Below are 23,119 nucleotides of genomic sequence, written 5' to 3'. Positions count from 1 at the left end.
AAGAATCTACAAGTCTGCCTGTACCATCAGTTAGGGTGAGAATCTGCTATTCATATCCAATCTATCTAGTATTAAGCTTAGGTTGTGTTTTTGTTTGTTTGCTAAGTAATCTGCTTTAAGTGTGTTTAATCACTTAAAAGCTATCTTTTGTAATTAATAAAGTTTATGTTTTAATCTAAATCAGAGATTTTGGAGTAAAGTGCCTGGGAATCTTAGTTCAGAGATGCTGTTGCATATTCCTCTCCACATTGAGGGGGGAGGGGGAAAATTCTATGAGCTTACGCTGTACAGTTCCCTGTGCAGCGCAAGACAGTATAATATTGGGTTTATGCTCCAGAGGGAGCACATGCCTGGAGAGTGGAGAGTTACCTTGTGTGGGGATGTATCATCCCTACACCAACCTAATGAAAAGTTCCATGAGGAGGTAAGGGTCACGATGGGACACTTGCCAGGTAAACAAATCATGGCCTTATGTAAGGCCCCCTGGTGGTCTAGGATTATATAAGATGATCATGGCCTTATGTAAGACCCCCTGGTGGTCTAGGATTATATAAGATGATCATGGCCTTATGTAAGGCCCCCTGGTGGTCTAGGATTATATAAGATGAGGTAAACAAATCATGGCCTTATGTAAGGAACGGTTGAACCAATTGGTGTGGGGCTATACATGTGATAAACACATGATTCTCCTTCTTGTCCAATCCGTAGATGTGTGATTATAGCCTAATTGTGTTATGTAATGTAGAGAAAAACTATAAAAGAAAGCTTGCAATAAACAGGATTCGGATTCAGCCTGCAACCACAGTGGTCGTGTGCTTTATCTGCTCCGCATGGAACCCCACAAATGGTGACCCCGACGTGATTCAGCTTGGACATCAAGGCAGCCAGGACTTTGCCCAGAGTGAGCTAGCAGAGATCATACTAGACACAGCCGCCAGTGGAGCAGGGATCAATGTTCTCAGACAGTAGACCCAACAGGTGTTGTCTCAGAAGCTGAGCAAAGAAAAAGCAGATCCAACCAAAAAAAGGATCTGAGTGGTCAGACTCTATGTCATCTCTCATGAAGAAACTGGAACAATTGAATTTAGATATTGAAGAGGCTCTCAGTGCTGGCTCTTCTCCTTCCAGCACTCCTTCTACCAAAAAGCGCAAACAGCTGTGCTCTGTTAAGGTGGAGACAGGCCTTCTTCACAAAAATCATCAGAGAAAGGGAATCTGTGGGAATAAGAGGGCAGGCTACCAAGATTTAGATGGTTTGCCAAGCTCAGTGTCAACTGGAACACGACCAAAAACTGAACATGGTTTGAGAAAAGGCAGAGGTGGCAGCCGCGGCAGGAGGTACTGGAGGATACCGGCTCCTGGTCGTCCGAGAGAGACGTTCGTGAGCTCACAGCCGACTGAAGCGTTCGGTGAGAAAAGGCGGAGGTGGCAGCCGCGGCAGGAGGTACCGGAGGATACCGGCTCCTGGTCGTCCGAGAGAGACGTTCGTGAGCTCACAGGTGAGCGGCTGCATTTGATAAAATGGGCTCTGCTTTGTCTGCAGAGGAGGAGACGGTGCATGATTTTTTATTACGCATCGCTGAAAAGTGGGGAGAGAAGCTTCCCTCTGATGCGTTGTCCCGTTTGTTGAAATGGGGGCAGAAACGCGGGTTTTTTGTTACTCCTGATACTGTCTTTGATAAGGCAGTCTGGGAAAGTCTAGGCTCTGACCTCTGGGAGTCGGTCTCTCACGGCAACAAGGAGGCCGTGTCATTGAGCCAAATATGGTGCAAATCTAAGAAACTAATAGAGACGCTTGCGGCAGAAGCCGAGGTCCAGTCGGCCATTAATGACCTCTTTCGGCCAAAAGAGGAGCCGCCTTATGTGTTGCCGGTGGGAGCCCGTAAGTTCTTTGGGGGTGAGGACACTATCATACCACTCATCCCCAGTGCACCCGCAGCTGATCCTAGTATCGTCCCGTTACCGGATGACCCCGCGGATAAAATGGAGGTCTCAAGCCCAGAAGGGGATAAGTTACAAAAATTTCGGGCGGAAATGTACAAACAGGGCCTTCAGCTACAGGACATGCTAAATCAGTTGTCCCATTTGGCCGGTAAGAGCCATCCCCCGCAGTCCCACACATTGCGAGCCCTAAACCAGCCCGGCTTTCCTGTCACCAATAATGTTTGTACCCCAAAGTTCCGGGCGGAGTTCCCGGGGCAGGGTGAGCAGTTGCGGAATAGGTTAAAAAGAATGGCAGAGCTAGGCTTATCTAACTTTGAAAGGACATATAGGAAAAAACCACCGAATAAGATCCCTCCGGCCGTGGCTCAAGACACAAATTGCTAAAAAGCCCGACGCCGCCACGCAGAAGCCGGAGGACGACCCTGCGGCACCGGACCTGCACTTGTTGTTTGTCACAGCCTAAACACCTAATAACGCTGTACTTCTATTTGTTCGGACTCCTTATTATAGGAGCAGGGGTCTTTGTATGTCCAAACTCTGTACCTTTTGTTAACCCACAACAAAATGTTTGGGTCACCTGGGCGAACCAGACTGGCCAAGAAGCCCTTTTTGCTTGTCCATGGCCACCCCATCGGATCCCTTTAAAACATGTCTTATTGGCTATCCTTATTTACACCCCAATGATTTTCGTGGGTATTTATGTAATGTTATGTTTTTTAATAGTTCTCCATATATTTCCCAGTTGCTAAATGTCACCTGTCGTCAGTTTTATAGGTTCAAAAAAAGTAGTCAGGTGGCTAGTAATTGTCCTAATGTTAGTTGGACCCTCCTATAGGCCTTATTTAAGAAAAAGGGGGGAGGTGTGGGGATGTATCATCCCTACACCAACCTAATGAAAAGTTCCATGAGGAGGTAAGGGTCACGATGGGACACTTGCCAGGTAAACAAATCATGGCCTTATGTAAGGCCCCCTGGTGGTCTAGGATTATATAAGATGATCATGGCCTTATGTAAGACCCCCTGGTGGTCTAGGATTATATAAGATGATCATGGCCTTATGTAAGGCCCCCTGGTGGTCTAGGATTATATAAGATGAGGTAAACAAATCATGGCCTTATGTAAGGAATGGTTGAACCAATCGGTGTGGGGCTATACATGTGATAAACACATGATTCTCCTTCTTGTCCAATCCGTAGATGTGTGATTATAGCCTAATTGTGTTATGTAATGTAGAGAAAAACTATAAAAGAAAGCTTGCAATAAACAGGATTCGGATTCAGCCTGCAACCACAGTGGTCGTGTGCTTTATCTGCTCCGCATGGAACCCCACAACCTTGGCTTTAGCCTTTCTACTGCTGATTTGTGCAATGGCTAGTCAGAGAGCCTGCATGTAACTGGAGTTGGGTTTGTCCCTACATGTGTGTATGCTGGTGGAAGTGTAAAACCAGGAGCATGTCTGCAGCTTATCACAGCAGCACAGTGTGAGAGGGAGCCCAGGCTGGTGGGTCAGAGGGCTAAGTGGTGCCCCACTTCCAGGTGGCACCCCAGGAGAAACCCGTCACACTAGGATTAAATAATTTTGAGTTGCATAAAACCTCTTAAAATGTTTATTTTTTCAACAAGTGTTTATGTTCAAATGAGGCAGGCATTCTTAGAATTGTCATTTTGACTGATCTGACTGCCGTCTATTGAAAGACAGCGACTGTCAGAGACACTGCATAGAATTATGTACATTTCAAAATGTTACTAATCCAATCCACTTTCAAATAAGAACTTGTGAACATTAAGCATTGTGTAAAACCACATGCAAAAATTGCTATAAAGAAGCTTAAATAGAACCAAACTTGCAGGTTTTCAGAAAGGATATTTCAATATTAAAAAAATATACTGTGTATTAAATTGAGCATTTCAAGTAACTTAAATATCTTTAGCAAACAAAGAAATTGTTCTTAGAACAAAAAGCTAATGAATGGCTATTTAGACACCAATTTCTCAACACAGTAGTTAGCCTGTGTGAAACCATGTGTAATCTAAATAAAGTGAGTACACCATTAAAAACAAACATACATTTAGCAGGACTGATTAACTATTACATTTCTATATTTACAAAAGTGCTTAGCATAAAAATATTACCTAAAAAAATATAAATTTTATTAGTATCATTTGGCTTTACACATACTACTAGATCTGCACTTTGGAAGGAGAAACATAGTATTTACACTAAGTTTAGGCAACTTTCCTATATCTTTAAACAAGTCTAACAAATCTCCACGCAAATGTACCCTTATCCAAATTATAATTTATCCTATTTGGCTCACCATAAATATAGCAATTCATTAAATACTAAACAATATAAATAACTTTATCCATTGTCTACTGCGTTAGTCCCTAATACAGGCTGCCGACAAATGGGGCAAGTAGAATTTTCAGAAAGCCAGCGATCAATACAATGAATATGAAACTCATGCATGCATGGTAACTGCCTTAGCTTGTTCCCTGTTACATATTCATTGATACAAACACTACATGTTTTACTTATTTCACTCTCTGTGTGGCTGTCCCCATAGTTACGGGTAGACAGATTGTCAATCTGCTCTTTGGTTAAACCTCTCAAGTGCTCGTCGTCGTCATCTTCATTTAGCAAGAAGAAATGTGCAAGACGAAGAATAGGCAGTGTTCCATTTTCAACCAAGTTGTTTGCCTCTTGAGACTGTCTGCTCTCCCGATTTTCATTATTGAGACTATAATATTGAGTCCCATCATTCTCTCCATTTGTTTCACTACTGTCTTCTTCAACATATCTATGCCTAATTGAAGTCTCACTTAATTCACTATTATCATTTACTGTGTGAAAGTTATTCAGCTCTGATTGCATATCTGATAAGTGCTGACTGCCCCTCTGAATTTCTGAATTCGATTCAGTCTCCATTAAGGAGCTTAGTTCTCCAAAACCAGTCATAATTTGCCTTAGAATTGACCGAAGAGCCACTGATGAAGGTTCACCAACCCCAGTTTCTGAAATCCTACGAAGAGGTATCCGTATAGTGCTAACGTAGGTTCGTATACCTGCACGTTCTGATCGGGAAATTGTACGACGAAATCCACCACTATCACTTTCAAAAGTAACTGTGTTTTCTGCCATTCCCACTCTAGAGCGCGTTCTACTAGCAATACTATCCCGATCTCTATTTTCCCCAGGACGAATTCTTCTCACCTGAAGATCTAGTGTAATAGTTGGATGTCTTCTAACGGCAGCTGTTGATCTACTAGATTCATCCTCTTCCAATGTTATGCCCAATGTTGGGGCTGAATTAAAAAATTGTGGCGTCTGTGTACTACCTACTGTTTGTTCATCTGGCTCAGAGGGTGGCTGAGCTGTATATCTCCTAGTAGACCTTCTAGAGATTTGCTGTAAATTCCTACTTTGCCTCAGACCAAGCTCCTCAGAATTAGTAGAGCCATCTTGTCTTTGCAATGGAGAACGGCTTCGACTACTCAAAGTAGATCTTAACCTTAGAATTCCTAGTCTTTGTCTTGTATTCATTTGAACATTAGCTCTAGCTCTACCTCTCTGGAGACCAGTGGATGTAACTGTTTCTTGCATTTCCCTTCGCCTAACAACATTGTGTTCACCAGTGTCTGAAGAAATATTACGTGCAGTGCTTCTTGTTCTGTAAAGGCCTGTTGACTCCCTAGTTCTGCTTCTGAGCCTTCCCAAGACAGGAGAAGAGGTTTCTTCAGCGCTTTGTACCACTGAATTTCTCACAGTTCTGGTCCTTGCAGTGTTAGAAGTTTCACCATTAGAATCTCTTGAGGTCCTGCTCCTAGTTCGTGTAGCTACTGGACTGACTGCTCTTTGATGTCGATTGTCCATATGCATTGTGCTAGTATCCAAGTGTGAAATGTCCATATATTCATCACCAGAAGCTTCAAAACTAGTATGTTCATGATTTATGTTGATTTCAAGACTAAACCGGAATTCCCCACTATTTGGATTTGTCCGACTCACAGCTCTCCAAGTTTGGTTCCCACTCTGTCCACTGCGAGTAGCATTTCCTGTGCGACGAAAGGTGTTCAGCCACTCTAGCAGAGAGTCACCATTTGAATTTTCCCCAAGAACCTCTGAATCTGTAAGCAGATAAAGAACTCTATTATTTTTCTAATGTTTAAAAGCTTACACATTTTGCATACCATGATGCACTCTAAACCATATATTACCTATAAGCCTTTTTTAAAGCTCTCTTCCTGTTTCAGTAGTATGTGAGATATATGGCTATATTGATGCTGTTTTGCTGAAGATAAACCTTTGCCTTTAGTATGCAGTGTAATAGATTCCAAAGGTCAGAAGGGACCATTATCATAATCTAGTGTGACCACCTGTTTAACACAAGCCATAGAATTCCCCCAAAATAATTTTTAGAGTATATATTTTAGAAAAAATCCAGTCTTGATTTAAAATTGCCAGTGATTGAGAATCCCCCACAATCCTTTGTAAATTGTACCAATGACTAACTACCCTCACTGTTAAAAAATTATGCCTTATTTCCAGTCTGAATTTATCCAGCTTCAACTTCCAGCCACTAGGTCACCTTATATCTTTCTCTACCAGACTGAAAAGCCCATTATCAAATATTTGTTCCCTGTGTAGGTACTTATAGACTGTAAATCAAGTTGTCCCTTAGCTTTCTCACTGGCAAGATAAATAGACTGAGCAATTTGAAGGGCATGTTTTCTAATCCTTTAATTATTCTCATGACTCTTCTCTGAACCTTCCCCAGTTGATCAACTTCCAAGCTGAAAAAAGGTAATTAAAGGAGACTAGGATTTTACTGATTTACAAAAGGTGTAGTCATTATTAGATGTCACAAAATAGATTCTAATTCCATTCATATGATGCTGAAAACGCAATGTAATCATGGTTTTCAACAGCCTCTGAAGATTTAAATGAGATCCATAAAGATGCTCCACATTGGATTTATTTGTAACATTTTTTAAGTCCAAGTTGTAATTATGGGTAAGGAGAAAAAGGCACTGTGTTTTCTGCTTTACAGGTGTTTCCATTTGCTAGATTTTAGTATATATGCAGTACTATAAAGAAGAGTTCCCGACGCACCCATACCCATTGATTAAACAAGTGGTCCCCAAACTGTGGGGCACGCCCTCCTAGGGGGCATGGAGGAATGTCTGGGGGGTACGGCGGGGCCCGGGCCTGTCCCCATGGGGGTGGGGAGGGACCACCACCCAGCCCTACTCTACCACCAGCTCCGCCCTGGCCCTGCCCCCACTCCCGGATGCTGGTCCTCTGCCTCCACTCCTGGCTGCAGCCCCTGGCCCAGCTGTGACTCCACACATGGCACGGGGGGCACAGGCACATTCCATTACTTCTGGTGGGTGGGTGGATGCAAGAGGAAAAGTTTCCTCTCGTACCACTGGATTAAATTGTTTAAAAAAGTGGGGGGAGAAGTCACATGGAATCATCAAGCCCACACATGTGCACTGGGGATTATATACAGATAATCAAATGTGATTAACTGATTTTTAGTTTTATAAGATCAAGGCTATAAATATAAACAAAACAATTCATTGCAAATAGTTTAATTAGATTATAAGATATCACTTAGTTGTTGATTAAGTCATCACATCCAGTCATAATACAGGATGAAAATTTATGGAGTATAAATCCTCATGCGTCAAGGCACAGGCCAGCCACTAACTGCCTGGGGTTAGGAAAAAAAGTTTCCATTTGGACAGGTTACTTAATAACTGGGTATTATCAATTTTCTTGCACCTTTCTCTGAAGTATTGAACACTGGCCACTGTCAGAAACAAAAACTTTGGATTACAAGGACTAATGGCTCTCAAGTATACAAAAAGCATACATGAAAGATATATGCACCACAACATCTATGATTTTGCTTTCCCAATCAGTTACACACAATGACTTAATCAAGGTATTTCTCCTACAAGCTGGGATGGAATAAAGACACTTATTTTTAGTTTAATTTGGAAAGCATTCATATGCTATGGGGATGGAATCAATACAAGCATTTGTTTTCTGATTATGTGAATTTATTCTACTTGATAGCTGCTAGGTAGCTGGTATGCTGAGATGACTGCCTATTATGTATTATATACTATTCTCTCTTTATGCTTCCTCACTTGTCTGTATCTACCTGTTGTCTTGTCTTACCTTTAGATTGTCTATTGTTTTATTGTGCATTTGTACAGTGCCTAGCACAATGGGATTCTAAGTCCATGAGTGGAGCTCCTGGCTGCTACAACACTAGAAATACTACTGCAACTTATAGTCTTCATCAAAAAAAACCTGGCTAATCATTTGGCGTTCTCTCAATGGTTAATGAGAACACAGACAAGATATTTCAATTTTAAAGTGCCACATTTTTACTGCCTACTTAGAATTATCCCTTGGACTCTGGAAAATTAAGTCTGTTTCCCTGCCCAACTCTTTTCTTCCACCCATTTATATGTACAGGTTTCCTTCCTGCCCACAGAGAGGAATGTTAAGTTTTTGCAGAACTGTTTACAGAAAGAAAAAAAAAAACGACTCCCACGCCGAAAAATAAAAACCCCTCGTCCCTATTCACATAGAGCAAGATTTTGGCCCAGTCAGATTCATGAAGGGAAGAAGTTAATCAAATGTTGGGCCATTAATTTGGGAATATCCACTTAACTACTGATAGTCTTTTTTAACCTAAACATCTATCTAGGGAGATAATATTAATTTCAACATAGAATTTACCTTGTTTTAAAGAAAGGAACTTTTTTTTTTTTTTTTTTTTAAAAGATTAACTTTAGTTTTTCAGATGGATATCACTTCTCTCCTTATGTTAGCTGTTTTGACAACTTCTATAATAAATAAGAATATAGCTTAATCTATCCTTATTTTTAAAAGGCAGAAACAAATAAGTAAATTATTTCTGTGCAAATATTGCGTTTTGGAGGGGAAGGGTCAGGGTAAGTAATTTGTTGCAAATCTAAATCAGTTATTGTGAAGTACTATATGTTAATTTACTTTCGCATCATTAGGATACATTCTATTCATTTTGCTACTTGGAGAAAAAGAGCTACATAGAACAAAGAAACAACAGACTTAGCATGGATGTCACTTGAACAGGCCAGTATTTTAATATACCAAAAAAAAAAAAAAAAAAAAAAAAAAAAAAAAATCAATGCTTTATGCATAGAAGTAAATGACGAAGGCTTACCTCCAGCAGTTTCTCCTTCACCTTCCCTATTTTCTACATCAGTTTGGGATGCTAGATGCTCCTTTGCCCCCTCTAAACGTTGCTGTAGCTCTTCTGCTGTTATTTCTCCTGAAATAGTTCACATATTTAGGTAATATATGCCCTCAGCCTTTCAGTAAGATATTTTGATTGTCTCAAAAACGTTTGCATATTACTTGTTTATACAAGCATAACAATGAAACTGTTTCCTATATTTTTTGTTGTTACTGACAATTTTCAGAAATAAAGTAAAAACAGTAAGACATAGGAGAGACACCAGCATGATTATAAAATTACAATCAATACAAATATAGACAAAAGAATAAAAAAGTAGGCACCAGAAACAAAGAAGCTACATGAATCTAAGCAGAAGACTGCATGTCATTATAACCTGCCAACCTATTAGCATCAGTATGTTCTAAGAATTCAGATGCTGAAGAAATTCTCTTCTATACGAGGTGTACTTTAAGTATGATATTTGTAAATAAATATTTTAATGATTGTATGTGTGCCCAGAGGTTGTAACTTAGAGGTGTATTATAAATCTAAACATTATGCTGTGAGGATGAATTTTTGTTTCACAAGCTTTAATACCCATTTAAAATTGTTCATTTTTAAAGAGCAATGCCATCAATTTTAAAAGAAAAAAAAATCTCACTTTTCAGTCATTCCCCAGACACACAGACTAAATTGTACTTTCAGTTACGGCTGGCATAACACCACTCCAGATTTATACTGGTGTACTGTCTCATCTGCTGTAACCATCCATATCTTACCAGGAGTGCCAAGAAGATTGTGGTCTCTCATTAACCTGTAGTCTTCATCACTGAGTTCATTAATGAATTGGTAATAGGCCTCCTCTCTGCTAAGGCGCTCCTGCTGCCACTGTCTCTCATCTTCACCATGACTGTGTTCTAGGGGAGAGGCTTGTTCATCACCTCCCCCCAAACGAGACCTAGATCGATCCATGCTGAGATAAACAGGCTGTTCTGAACAAAACCAAAGATCAGTACAGTGAAGTATAACTCCGAGTTATCAGTTGCTCAGTTTCTCATTTAACCTAGTTTACCTATTAATATGAATTTGACATGAACTAGGTTGTATGTCCCTATTTGTCTGGTCAATTCACCAACAAAGAGTTTACTGGGCAAATATCTTGCTTCTTGGCTGTTTAAAACAATAATGAAAGTCACCCTCTCGGTGAAAAGACAAATAAGTTGACATACCAACTTCTTAAAGATAAATCAAATAATTACTGTTTTATTCTTAGCCTTACAAGAATACCTTAAAAATATAAAGAAATAAACACAAAAGTTTGTTTCCTTCCTCTCACTGCAATAGAGCCACTCTGAGGTGAATCACAGCAGTGGTTTAGGAGTAAGGTGAAATAGCATGGGAAATATTGGTAAATCAAATGTAATTACCCAGCATAGAATTCTGATGAGATAACAGAGTTATTACTATAGAGAAGAGTACTAGCCATTGGATCTTTAATGACAAATAGTTAGGACTGCAGTTTTACCTCACATGTAAGGGATACCACTTCCAGCAATATAAGCCCTATAGACCATGCTGGGGAACTGCTTCACTTCTGATAGTGTTTTTAGGTTTTTCTTCCAAGTCTCTAATCCAAACTGCAGACTGACAAAAGGATGCATAACTATGTCAAGCTCAGAATCAGAGAGGAAGGACTGGACTCTCACACCCACTATTTGTTCCTTCTGCTGCCAAGAAAGACAGGAAATCAAGGATACATTGATTGCAAACCTTATTAACAAAACATGAGCAAGCCCCCTTATACTGACAGATCAGCATTTTAATAGTCTGCTTTTACTGGTTACAGGTTAATTAATATCCCCTTCTCACACTCTCTGGTGGATAGTCCCTTATTGTCCCATCCTTGGTCTCCTCACTTTACACTCTTTTCTTGGGTAATTTTATTTGCCCCCAGGGCTTCAGCTAACTATCTTTCCAATCACTTCCAAATCTACCTTCTCACTGACCTGTCTCTCTTTATTCAATCCTGCATCTCAACTTGTCTCTCTAACATCCCCTCCTGGATGTCTCATCAACTTAAACTAAAAATGGTCAAAATGGAATTTCTTTCTCCCCCAATCAAACATTGCCCATTGAGCCCCTATTAGCTGTCTCTTTTGACTGAAATACCATCCCTTCTATCACTCACGCCCAAAAGCTTGGAGTCATCGCTGACTTCTCTTTCTTTCATCCAGGCTGTGGCCAAATTTTGTTGCTTCTTTCTCCACAATATTTTTATGATTAAACACCTTATTTATATCCACAACCAAAATTTTAGTCCAGGCCCTTATCTTCCCCACCTTGCTTATTGCATCCTCTTGAACAATACACATTGCCCCTTTCAATCCGTTCAAAACATAGCTGCTAAGTCAATCTTCCTGACCATATCACCACTTCTAAGAGCCTGATCTAACTTCCTCTAAGAAAGGTCTCCCCCACTGACTAACAGGAGCTGGATTGGGCTGTAAATTCCTCCACTGGCTCCCTTTTGTCCACAACATTAAGTTCAAACTTCTTGTTATCAAGGTCCTTCAGAGCTCTGCCCCCCTCTCTACTTATCTTATTTCTTGTCACATTCACCCAAGTTTCCACACTTGCACTGATGCTAGCTTTCACTAGCCCATCATGTCTGCTTCTGCCACAATTGTCTTTGCACCTTCTTCCATGCTAATTATTGTCTGGCAAGTAGAGCTATACAAAGACTTAATCAGACCCAAAAGGTTTGTAATCGAAAACAACAAACAAACAACATATATAGCAGAGTCACTGAGTCCAGTTCCCTACTATCTCAGGCAATCCAGTCAGACAATTCCATACTTTAAATTTATCAAGCTCCACCTTAAAACTAGGTAGCTTGTTTGCCCCCACTACACCTACCGGAAAGCTGTTCCAGAACCTCACTCCTCTGATTGTTAGAAACCTCCTTATAATATCCAGCTTAAATTTATTCATGGCTAGTTTATACCCTTCTGTTCTTGTGCCTACATTGTCCTTTGCCTTAAATAGCTCTTCTCCCTCCATGGTGATTGCCACCTTGATGTATTTACAGTTAACAATCATATTCCCTCTCAGTCTAAATTTTGCTACACTAAACAACCCAAGCTCTTTTGCTCTCCTTTAGTAAAATAGGCTCTCCATTTCCCGGATTATCTTAGTAGTCTTCCTCTGCACCTTTTCCAGTTTGAAATCATTTTTCTTGAACATGGGTGACCAGAACTGTACACAGTATTCCAGCTGAGATCTTGCCAATGCCTTGCACAACAGCATTAGTACTTTACCTATCTCTATTGGAAATAGCTCACAAGTTATTGTAGGATTGTATTTGACTTTTTCACAGCCACACTACACTGGTAGTTCATACTCATCTTGTGATCAACTAATGCATGTGGGTCTTTCTCCTCTGTTGTTTCCAACTGCTGAGCCTCAAGTTTAAAGCAGAAATTCTTGTTATTCCCTAAGTACATGAGCTTGCACTTTGTATTATTAAATTTCATCCAATTTCTATTAGTTCAATCCTCTATATTACCCAATTCCTCATATATAATAGTCCAGTCCTCCTCTGTACAGAAGATGCCTCCCAACTTTTTGTCAACAGCAAATTTCATTAGCATACTTCTACTTTTTGTGCCGCGGTCACTAATGAATATTAAAGATTGGTCCCCAAATAGATCCTCAAGGAACTTCACTAGTAATCTCCCTCCAGATGGATAGCTCTCCTTTCAGCATAACCCTGTCTCCCTGTGATGGGGTGTACCAGGACCTTTGAGGCCCCCTGTTGGAGGCCTGGCAGTCCTACCACACTCCACCCCAGAAAGGGAGCAGTGAAGGTGGGTCCTCCATGCTTGCGTAGAGAGGCTGTGGTAAAGTGGCCAATCAGCACACAGCAGACCCAATTAAAAGGAGCTGCAGAGCCTACACAGTTGCTTGTTGGGACCAGGGAAGTGAGGAAGGTGCTCTTTGCTGGATGTGAGATCTTCAGCCCTGAGGTCAGGGTGGAGTGAAGTGTGTGGAAAGTAGCCCAGCATCTACTACAGAAAGCAGTAAGTGGTTGCTTTTTATAGGCTCCCTGGGTCTGGATCTGGAGTAGTGGGTGGGCCCAGGTCTGGCCACTGGCAGAGTGGCCAAAGCCTTGAGAAGGGGGACAAGTGTTGCTTAGAGGCCCCAGTGAAGGCCAGGACTCCATCTCCAGAGAGAAGGCCATGGGAGCACTACTCTAACAGGCAGGGATAGATTTTAGGCTAGCCCAGAAGTGGCTGAAAACTGAGCCCAGAGACATGGCTCAATACATTCCGAAGGCACGGTGACTGGCCCTGTTGGATTTTTTGTTTGCGTGTTCAGACGTGTAGACTATGCATAGCTTAGCTGGAGTGATGAGCCCCTGAAGACCTGCCTGTCAAGGTTAACTGTAAACAGGGACACTACAAGCAGAAAGCACAGATCTGCACCCACCTGATGGAGGTGTGCATTAGAGGTGGGTGGTCCCATCACATACTCTAATAGTCAGTTCTTTACCCAGTTACAGATCTTGTACTAATCCCCATTGTCTGCATTTTAACTAATTTCATGTGTGGGACTATATCAAATGTTTTACTGAAGCCCAGGCAGATTAGGTCTCCTGCATTTCCCTTGTCTAAACATATCAGTTATCTAATCAAAGATATCAGGTTAGTCTGGCAATATCTACCTTGGCAAACCCATGTTACATTTTATTCCTTTTTCTATTTACCTCCATGTAAGTCTCTTCTTCTCCGTCCCCCATCCCCCCCCGCCATGCAAATTCCACATGGAATTTCTTAAAGCAAAAACTAAGCTTCTTCCACATTTAAGTCCCTGAGCTCTTCAGTCCAGATGACTTTATTAATTAGTTCCCTTATTTTCCCCAAATCTGCCCTTTTGAAATCCAAAAATCTTATAGTTACAACCTGGTTTTGACTATTCTCCCAATAATTTACACTGAGTCAACTAGGGGTCACCTGATCCAAGGTTTTTTTTATGACCAGCTCTTCTATAATGTCTTCTCTACTCACTAAATCAAGTCCAAAACAGCATCACCTCTTGTTGTGTAAGTGACTATTTGCTGAAGAAATCTGGTCTGTTATACCCACAAATAACTAGGCCTGACTATTAACCGCATTCGTTCTCCAATCTATTAACTGGGAAGTTAAAATCTCTCTCAAAGACAATTTCTGGTAGTATTTTTCTCTCTCTAATATTAGAGATCTCTATGCACCTACAAATCTGAACCTGTCTACAGCAAAAGGGGAGATAAAAACAAATTGTGAATTTATATGAAAAACTAGATATATTTAAAATGAGAATAACTATTCCTGCCTCCCCCTCAACTTTGTCAGCTAATTGATTTATTTAATGTAGTCTCATAATGCCCAGGAAGATGCATATATAAATCCTTATTCATTAAGATGAAAACTGTCATGTCAGCTAATCTTTCTTCATTCAATTTAAGCTCTCAAAGAGAACTCTCCTTTTCCCCACTCCCTTTCTCATGCACAACAACAACATATGAGCCCTTTTCCTTCTTTAAAGCATGTATGTGGTAGAAGAAAACAATTAAATGGCCCTTTTGAGTCTTCTGGTAGGATGGTTAAAAACAGGCTCTAAATGACTCCCTTAAGAGCATGCAATGTTGTGTTGATCCCAGGGTATTAGAGACAAGGTGGATGAGGTAATATCTTTTATTGAACCAACTTCTATTTGTAAGAGGAGCTTACACAGACCTGAAGAACTGTTTAAACTCAAAAGATTGTCTCTCTCATGAATAGAAGTTGGTTCAATAACATTCTTTCTCACTTGGGAACAATAAGTATTTATATGTGTTAAATATTTAGTAACCCAGTCTGTTTAAAATAACCGTAAATGGCATCCATGCAATCTCATATTTAACATTATTGACCATCATCAAAACTAAGGGCTGGTCCACACTTGAAAATAAGATGGACCCAGCTATGTCGCACACAGGGTGTGAATTCGCACCCCTGAGCGATGTAGTTAAACTAATCCAACCTAAGCACTTGTGTGGGCAGCGCTAGGTTGACAGAAGAATTCTTCTGTTGGCCTACCTACAGCCTCTCAGAGGTGAATTACCAATGCTGATGGGAGAACCCTTCCCATTGATGTATTGTAGATAGTCTCCATACTGAAGCGCTACAGTTGTACAGCATCAGCCCTAAATGTAGACTAACCCCTAAATTAAGGGGGTTTATTAACTATTAAATAGAACAATGGCAAGAATAATCCAGGCATAACTCAGAATTCTTCATTTGCAATTTTCCCCAGAGTTTGAGAAATTACACATGATTTTATTCTATACATTTCTAAATCCAGAACCAATACAATAACCCTCTCATATCAAAGAATGTGCACTCACTTTAATCAAAGCGCTATATAGATTATTTTCCCTCTTGGCCTCTTTCCATTAATTTGTATCTAGGATTCAAATAAGTGATCATTTTCTGAAAGGCCCTCCCGTGGCTGCCAGGAGGGTGAGGGCTGAGTTTAGCAGAGGAGGCCTCCCTTGCAGACAGGCACACACGACATTGCTGTCAAATCTGACCCTCCAGGCGAGACGAGGTCCCCAGGCTTTGAAGAAAATCTGAAACCAACGGAAATGTCCAAGTAACTAAAGACGCAGCGCCAAGAGCTAGGCCCGCTGGCCTGGCCCCACGCCAGCCCCAGGGAAGCCCACGCAGACACTACGGCCAGGGACTACTGACCCTTCCCCCCCAGCCTCGGGGCCCGACCAGGCGGGGAGGCTCAAGGCTGCTGCCCTTCCCCCGCACTCCCGGGGGCCGGGGATCGCTCCACTCAGCCCGGGCTGCGGCTCTGACGCCCGTGGGGCGGGCTCCCCGCGCTCCCCTGACCGGCGCCTGTTAGCAGACCCAGCGCTGCGGGTGACTGACACCGTTCCTCTCCAATCACCTGTCACAGCCGCGGCCAGACACCAATTACGGCAGGGCGAGGTGGGCCCGGTCTCTACTCCCCAGCCCCAGTTGGGACCCTGCTCACCGCGGGCGCCGCAGAGGGGCCCTGCCGGGGCGACGCCCCCTCCCCGCTGCGCGGAGCCGCCCTCTGAGCCGAGGGGAAGAGCCCGGCGGGAGGGCCGAGGGCCCAGCGTGGCGGGGGGGGGGCGGTGGCACGCACCGGCCCTACTCACCCCTCACCTCCGAGCAGCCAGCGCCGGAAAGAAGCGGATTCCCCAGCCCCGCGCGCTGGAGGCGGAGCGGTGATTCCCGTCCGGGTGGCCGCACTGAGCAGCGAACAAATGTTCCGCAGTCAGACGGAGCCGCCGTGGGCATGCGCACAGGTGGCTCTCTCCTCCCGCTGCGCATAGCCTGCGGCTGGCCCGTCTAGCACGTGAGGGAGTCTGAGGGGCCGGGGCTGCAGCCGGGACGGAGGCGAGGGTAGCATGGGAGCAGGGCGGAGGGGCGCGCCTGAGCGCCAGTAGCTTCCTTCCTCTGGTCATTGCAGTATTAGTAAGCTCAAGAGGTAGAGTTGCCAACTGTCTAATCACACAAATCCAAACACCCTTGACCCGCATCCTGCCCCTTTCCTGAGTCCCCGCCCCTTCTCTGATGCCTCGCCCTGTTCATGCTAGCCCCCCCTCCCTTTGTCGCTCACTCTTCCCCACCCTCACTCACTCTCCCTGGGCGGGGGTTGGGGGCTCTGGGCTGGGGCTGAGGCGGTTGGAGTGTGGGAGAGGGCTCCAGGCAGGGCATGGGGTGTGGGCTCGGAGGGAGTTGGGTGTGGGAATGGGCTCAGGGCTGGGGCAGGGGGTTGGGGTGCAGGAGGGTGTAAAGGGTGCTGGCTCTGGGATGGGGCTGGGGCAGATGGTTGGTGAGGGGTGTGGGCTTTGGCTGGGCGGTGCTCACCTCAGGCAGCTCCTGGGCTGCAGTGCAGCGGGGCTGAGGCAGGCTTCCTGCCTACCCTGGCCCCACGCCACTCCTGGAAGAGGCTGGCAGATCCCTGTGGCCCCTGGGCGGGGCAGAGGGCTCTGTGTGCTGCCCTGCCCTGCCTGCAGGCACTGCCCCTGCAGCTCCTGTTGGCCACAGTTCTTGGCCAATGGGAGCTGCAGAATCAGTGCTCGGGGCAGGGGCAGCATACGGAGACCCCCTGCTCTCACTCAGGGGCTGCAGGGACATGCTGGCCCCGGCCACTTCTGGGAGTGGATACCAGACCAGATCAGACCAGATCACCTGCATGTTAGTATTGTTCAAGATAGGTATTGTACTTATTAGAGTGTGTTTAGCATTTAGACTCTCTGGAATGTTTGTAAGTTGCTGCATGAATTAATTTCACTTGTAATGTCTGTATCATATGCTGTAAGGTGATATGTAAGTTTTGCTTTATAACTATAAAAATGCTTGTGAACCCAGTCAGGAGGAATGGTCCTCTGCCCATCAAAAAGGACTCTCAAAATTAAATGGGCCATTGTGCAATATAACCAAGTCTTTGTTTAGTGAACAGCCCTCACACCCATGAAGGTGCTACTTGCAAGAAAGCTCACCCCATCAGCTTGAATGCTGGAAAAAGGGGATAAATCAGGGACAAAAGAAAATTCTCTTTGCTGTGAAACAGAAGCAGAGATCCCTAGGGTCAACCTGGATTAGCCCTAATAGATATTCAGTGCTGGCAGATTACTATAATTCTGTCACCTTTTAAAACCATAGACTGTAACTAATTTGTGTATACATGTTGCCTGCTTTAACCTATAAATAACACTAAATTCTTCTTCCTTAGTTTACTAAACTAAGGATTATTATAGGATTGGCTACAAGTGATGTCTTTGGTGTGAGATCTGAGGTAGAAATTGAGCTGGTCTCCCGGGACTGGAAGCAACCTGAATCTTTAATGTATAGCATCAACTATCACTAGGTCCAGCTTGCCTGGGTGGAAAAATAGTCTGGAATGCCCAAGGGGACTATCTGTGACTCCATGGTAAGACTGGTACAGTGCTTCAGGAATTCACATTTGATACTGGGTTAGTGAAATCTAGTTATAGAACATACCATGTGTTTGGGGTGTGTGCCCTGCTATTTGACAGTCTGCCCTAACGTAGGCATTCACAATCACAAAGCAGTCCAGACAGTACGACACATTTCCCCTCCCACCAAGGGAATCTACTGGCAGCAGATGGGATGTGGCACTTCATAAACCATATTTATTTTCCTCACCACATTCAGTAGCAATTTGCCACCCTCTCTCAATTTCCTGCACCTGTCGACGTACCAAAATGTATCATTCATGAGAATCAATTTTCCATCCAGAATAAAAATCAATGTACCTGCCTCAACATACATAATCAGTCCATTTTCTCCCAGTGTGAATCAATTCTACTTGAAATTCATTACCATCAGTTTTTTCCCTGCAATCAGTTTTTCCACACATCAATTTCCCTTGGTCAAATCAAAATGTCTCCTTCCCTCAAACTCACCCTGGGGGTTGCTCCTCCAGAAGATGGAAGAGGTATGTTAGAAGGGTACAGTGAGGAAGTGTAAAGTGTTCCTGGATCTGTCCTGCTTCCTCTCCTTACGCAAAACTCACATTGAAGTAGAAAAGAAAAAGCTACTAAGAAAATTAGTTAAATTATCATAGTTCTATCCCCAGATTTACTGCAAAATTTTCAATTAATTTCTTAATCAGACTGATATCTCCAACAATACAGGAAAATTTACAGTATTCTCTTCCAATATGCATATGTAGTTTTAGTTATTAACAGAGTTGTTGTAGCTATGCTGGTCCCAGGGTATTAGAGACAAAGTGGGTGAGGTAGTGTCTCTTATTGGGCCAGTTTCTGTTGATGAGAGAAACAAGTTTTTTGGGCTTACTCAAAACTCTTCTTCAGAGCCTGAAAGTTCTTCAGTGACCTGAAGAGCTCTGTGTAAGCACAAAAGCTTGTCTCCTTCCGCAACATAAACTAAGCCAATAAGACACTACCTCACCCACTGTCTCTCTAATACATCCATACTCTTTCCCCAGATATTTACTGCAGTGATATTTTCCACAATACAGTACTTTATAGTAGGAGCCTTGATTTTTTTTATTTATTATTATGAACAACAAGTTACACTAACCATTTTTCCTGATTGGAAAAAAGTCACCTAATGAAAATTGATGGAAAAACAGACATTTACTTCCCATTTCAATGCCTTCAGTGCATTGGAGATCACTGAAGTTCCAGAAAGTGATAGAGCAGTATACTGCAATTTATATGCCATGCCTATTGTAATTTTGAGATGTTCAATTTTATGAATTTCTCAATCCCCAATTAGTTTGTAAAATAGGGGTTCTACTGCACTTGGAAAAATAAGTAGTCTATAGAGGGCAGCAAAACTCAGATAATTATGGAGTTGCTGTAGATAAACACTGTAAGCAGATCTTGATTTCCCCCTCCCATTCCTCAGAAGGGCGGGGCATGGGCAGGGCAAGGGTGCTTGGTTTTCTGGGAGTAGAAAGTTGTTAACTCTACGCGTAATGTGGAGCAGTTGACGAAGACCAGAATCAAAAACATCAATCTGGTTTTCTTCAACTTTTGTCAGTACCCAGGTTTCATTGCTATTCATTAGACTTGTAACCGTGGTTCTATAGATTTGCAGCTTTATAGTAAGCTTGATGTCATAATGTCCTCCCAGAATGCTAAGATCAAGTCCATCAATAGTCCCATCGACATCAGTGAGACTACTTATGTGTAAAGTGAAGCACATGGATATGGGCTTGCAGGGTCTGGACCTAAGGCTTTGTCAATAGCATTGTTAAATGTTGTTCGTATTCAATTCTAGTATTTCTAGATGTCTGTTACAGCTGTCCCCCTGCTGGATTCCTTTGTTGAGTGGCTGCCCCCCCGCCCCCCGGCCATGGAACTGACCAAAGTCACAGCCTGGCCCTGCTCATGGAAATGGCTTGTGCAGACTGACTGGAGCCATTGCTCTGCTCAGGGAGGTGGGGGCTTTTTCGCTCCTTTGTCTAGCTTCTTTGTTCGGACCTGGCTTGGTGTAGGGTGCTCTGCCCAGGTATGCAAGACCTAAAGTGGCCACATAGCTGAGCATATGAGTCATACCTGTGACTCAAAACTTGCCCAGACATGTCTTGTGCCTACCTGCAGTTTTCCCCGCCTTCTCTCCTCCCTTGGATTAAGGGGAACCAATCAAAGTTACTAGCGGGAAACTGCCTGAATTTGCCCTTAAAACCAGACATTTTCTGATCAGACCCCCAGAGAAGGTCCTTGCTTTGCCACCTGGTCTGATCAGCTAGGGGTCTTTGGGGGGCCCTCTCCCCACTCTCGTTTGTTTTTGAGCATACCCCCGTTTTAAACTCCCCTCCCACGAACAACAAATTTGTGCCTGGAGATCTCCTGATTATTGTAAGCGAATTGAGTCCTCTCTGCATCCTCTGATGCTGAAACTGCTGTTCCTGCTGCTGCTTTGGGGATTGGTAAGGGAAAAACCTCTTGCACACTCCCCTTGTTCTGGCTGCTGCCTTCCTTTCCCAAGCAGGCAGACCCAAGCTAACTCCTTGGTCTGTATCTGTAATCTGCTTCTAGAAATAAGCCTGCTTGCAGCCACCACTAGTTAAACACTCCCCCCGCCCCCCCCGAAGCTGTATCCTGGGCACACACCACTCTGCCCTCTGGAACTACCCCTAGTATAAGGTGCACCCATTAGGTTAGGTTTAGCCTTTAGTCTAGAGAAGTTGTAATTTCATTTTGCGTAGCTGTGGTTAAGTCAGGTTTAGAAAATTGCTTGCATTGTACTCTGTAAGTCAGGCTTAAAGAATTGTTGCATTGTGTTTTGTTACTTGCTAATTTGTGTAGTCTTGGTTAAGTTAAATCATAGATAAGATTTTGCCGTGTTCTGTATAATTGTCTCTCTGCTGTTTAAACTTGCAGCCTGTCTGCTCTGTGTCTCCTTAAGTTTAAATCTCCCTCCTCCCTCTCTGCTCCACCACAGTGCTCCTCTTCCCCCATCCCCCAACCTCACTCCTCTACCACTGCTTTTCTCTCTCTCTCAATCCCTTCCCCCACATGCTCACCCCGCTCCTGCTGCTGCCAAACCTCAATTGTATTACTGAAGTCTAGCATAAAACCCCATTGGTCACCCTTTTTCTCTCTAACATCTCACATTTTACATTTAACCACTGACACATTTTTACCTAGAGTTGTTGGTTATTTAACACATTTTACCCATAACTGTTAGTTGGTTATATGCTGCTGTAACACACCCTTTACATAGAAACTGTTAGCTACCTGTTACAATTATACTTCAGTGTTAATTGGTTACCAACTGTATTGTACCCCACTATTGAAACCCCCTTTCCTATTTACTAAAAGAAACCTCTCCCCAATTGTCTACCTTAACAAACCCCATACCCCTCACTATTGAATTTTCCCTGTTTCTGCATTTTCTTAATAAAGTTTATTTTACACCCCACCAGTGCAGTAGTTGTCCCCCAAGATCCCCTACCTGCTGGTAGGGACACTAGAAAGATGCTAAATATATGCAAGTATCAGTCTGATATGAAGTGCAATATTTTTTTCTGTACACCAAAAAATGAGTGAATGATCGACTGAGGGCCCTCAACTTCCACTGATGTCAGTAGGAGTGGAGCGTGTGCAGCACCTTGTAGGATTGGTGCTTAATCACTTAAGGCCAGATTGTGCATTTACTCACATGAGTAGTCCCACTGACTTCAATAGGACTACTTTTATGAGTAGCTGCTTACCAATGTAAGGAGCTCCCAATTTAGTCCAGGGATAGTCTTAGTGAATCATGGGCTAAAGCCGGACTGCCAGCAGCTTTCAAATAGACCCTGAAATCTTTTTATTTTTTTAATTTTCTCTGGAGTCTGGACCTTGACCAAGAAATCTGGACTTTGACAAAAACTAATTGACTACCTGTGATCTAGTCCTTTTGTATTTATCACTACAAAGTCATCAGAACACTCCAGTAAAGGAAGTAGAGAGCATTGGAAGAGACACTGGATACAGTATAGGGTTCACTGTGCTGTTAAAGGTTAATTATTTAATAAGTTTAAAAAATGCTTAATGTGAGAGGAAGGATACTCTGTGGTTTAGGCACAGCAGCAGATGTGGATTATATTCCCAGTCCTGCCACTGGCTTGCCATTTGACTTGATTTACTTTGCACCCAGGTAATTAGTATGATAAATATTTGACAAGCCAGAGAGATAGGCAGATGGGCAAATTGTGTGCCAGAGGTGGCCTTAAAACAGGGGTGGGCAAACTTTTTGGCCCGAGGGCCACATCTAGGAATAGAAATTGTATGGCAGGCCATGAATGCTCACAAAATTGGGGTTGGGATGAGGGAGGGGGTGCAGGCTCCAGGTTGGGGCCAGATATGAGGAGTTCAGGGTGTGGGAGGGGGCTCTAGACTGGAGCAGGGGGAGTAGGGTGTGGGCTCTGGCTGGGGGTGCAGGCTCTGGGGTTGGTCTGGGGATGAGGAGTTTGGGGTGCAGGAGGGTGCTCTGGGCTGGGACCAAGGGGTTTGAAGGGTGGGAGGGGGCTCAGGGTAGGGGGTTGGGGTGCAGGGAGAGGCTCAGGGGTACAGGCTCCGGGCGGCACTTATCTCAAGCCACTCCCAGAAGCAGCAGCCATGTCCCCACTCCAACTCCTACATGGAGCCACAGCCAGGCAGCTCTGTGAGCTGCCCCGTCTGCAGGCGCCACCCCTGCAGCTCCCATTGGCTGCAGTTCCTAGCCAGTGGGAGCTGCGGGGGTGTCGCTTGGGGCAGGGGCAGCCTGCAGACCAGAGCCCTTGACTGTCCCTACACATAGAAGCAGCAGCAGTGCCATGCTGCTGCTTCTGGAAGAAGCATGGAGTGGGCCCCCAACCCTGCTCCCCTGCTGGAGTGCCGGAGTGGGGCAAGC

The 23,119-nt window shown here is 43.5% G+C and overlaps 2 protein-coding genes across 15 annotated transcripts in view; one reads left to right on the top strand and one right to left on the bottom strand.

Annotated features, from left to right (window-relative positions):
• Positions 1–3,535: 3,535 nt before the first annotated feature.
• RNF6 (ring finger protein 6) lies at positions 3,536–16,815 on the bottom strand. Of its 14 annotated transcripts, none has more exons than XM_042842869.2 (6): positions 16,396–16,815; positions 15,610–15,834; positions 10,711–10,909; positions 9,965–10,177; positions 9,171–9,278; positions 3,536–6,072 (listed from the first exon to the last, which is right to left on the bottom strand). In XM_042842869.2, exons 4-6 carry the CDS (start codon positions 10,155–10,157, stop codon positions 4,307–4,309), a joined length of 2,067 nt encoding a protein of 688 aa, XP_042698803.1. In that variant the 5' UTR covers positions 10,158–10,177; positions 10,711–10,909; positions 15,610–15,834; positions 16,396–16,815; the 3' UTR covers positions 3,536–4,306. The 14 variants fall into 14 exon arrangements, with proteins under 14 accessions (XP_042698803.1, XP_023961207.1, XP_065437493.1 ...); XM_024105439.3 differs by having other exon boundaries at positions 10,711–10,912; positions 16,396–16,770; XM_065581421.1 differs by having other exon boundaries at positions 9,965–10,172; positions 10,711–10,912; positions 16,396–16,770.
• Positions 13,244–23,119, top strand: part of CDK8 (cyclin dependent kinase 8) — a 159,073-nt gene continuing 149,197 nt past the window's right edge. Inside the window, exon 1 of the mRNA XM_065581432.1 lies at positions 13,244–13,264. The gene's annotated coding sequence lies outside the window, so the exon portion shown is untranslated. The remainder of the gene's footprint in view (positions 13,265–23,119) is intronic.

This window comes from Chrysemys picta, chromosome 1, assembly GCF_011386835.1.
Source record: "Chrysemys picta bellii isolate R12L10 chromosome 1, ASM1138683v2, whole genome shotgun sequence".
NCBI classification, from domain to species: Eukaryota; Metazoa; Chordata; order Testudines; family Emydidae; genus Chrysemys; species Chrysemys picta.
This window is presented reverse-complemented; position numbering and strand designations above follow the sequence as displayed.

Excerpts from the sequence above, each read along its gene's own strand:
- RNF6 (XM_042842869.2), bottom strand. The coding sequence starts at position 10,157 with ATGGATCGATCTAGGTCTCGTTTGGGGGGAGGTGATGAACAAGCCTCT. Across the intron at positions 9,279-9,964 it reads CAATCTTCTTGGCACTCCTG|GAGAAATAACAGCAGAAGAG; the intron begins GTAAGATATGGA and ends GAACTATTTCAG. Across the intron at positions 6,073-9,170 it reads TGAAGGAGAAACTGCTGGAG|ATTCAGAGGTTCTTGGGGAA; the intron begins GTAAGCCTTCGT and ends ATCTGCTTACAG.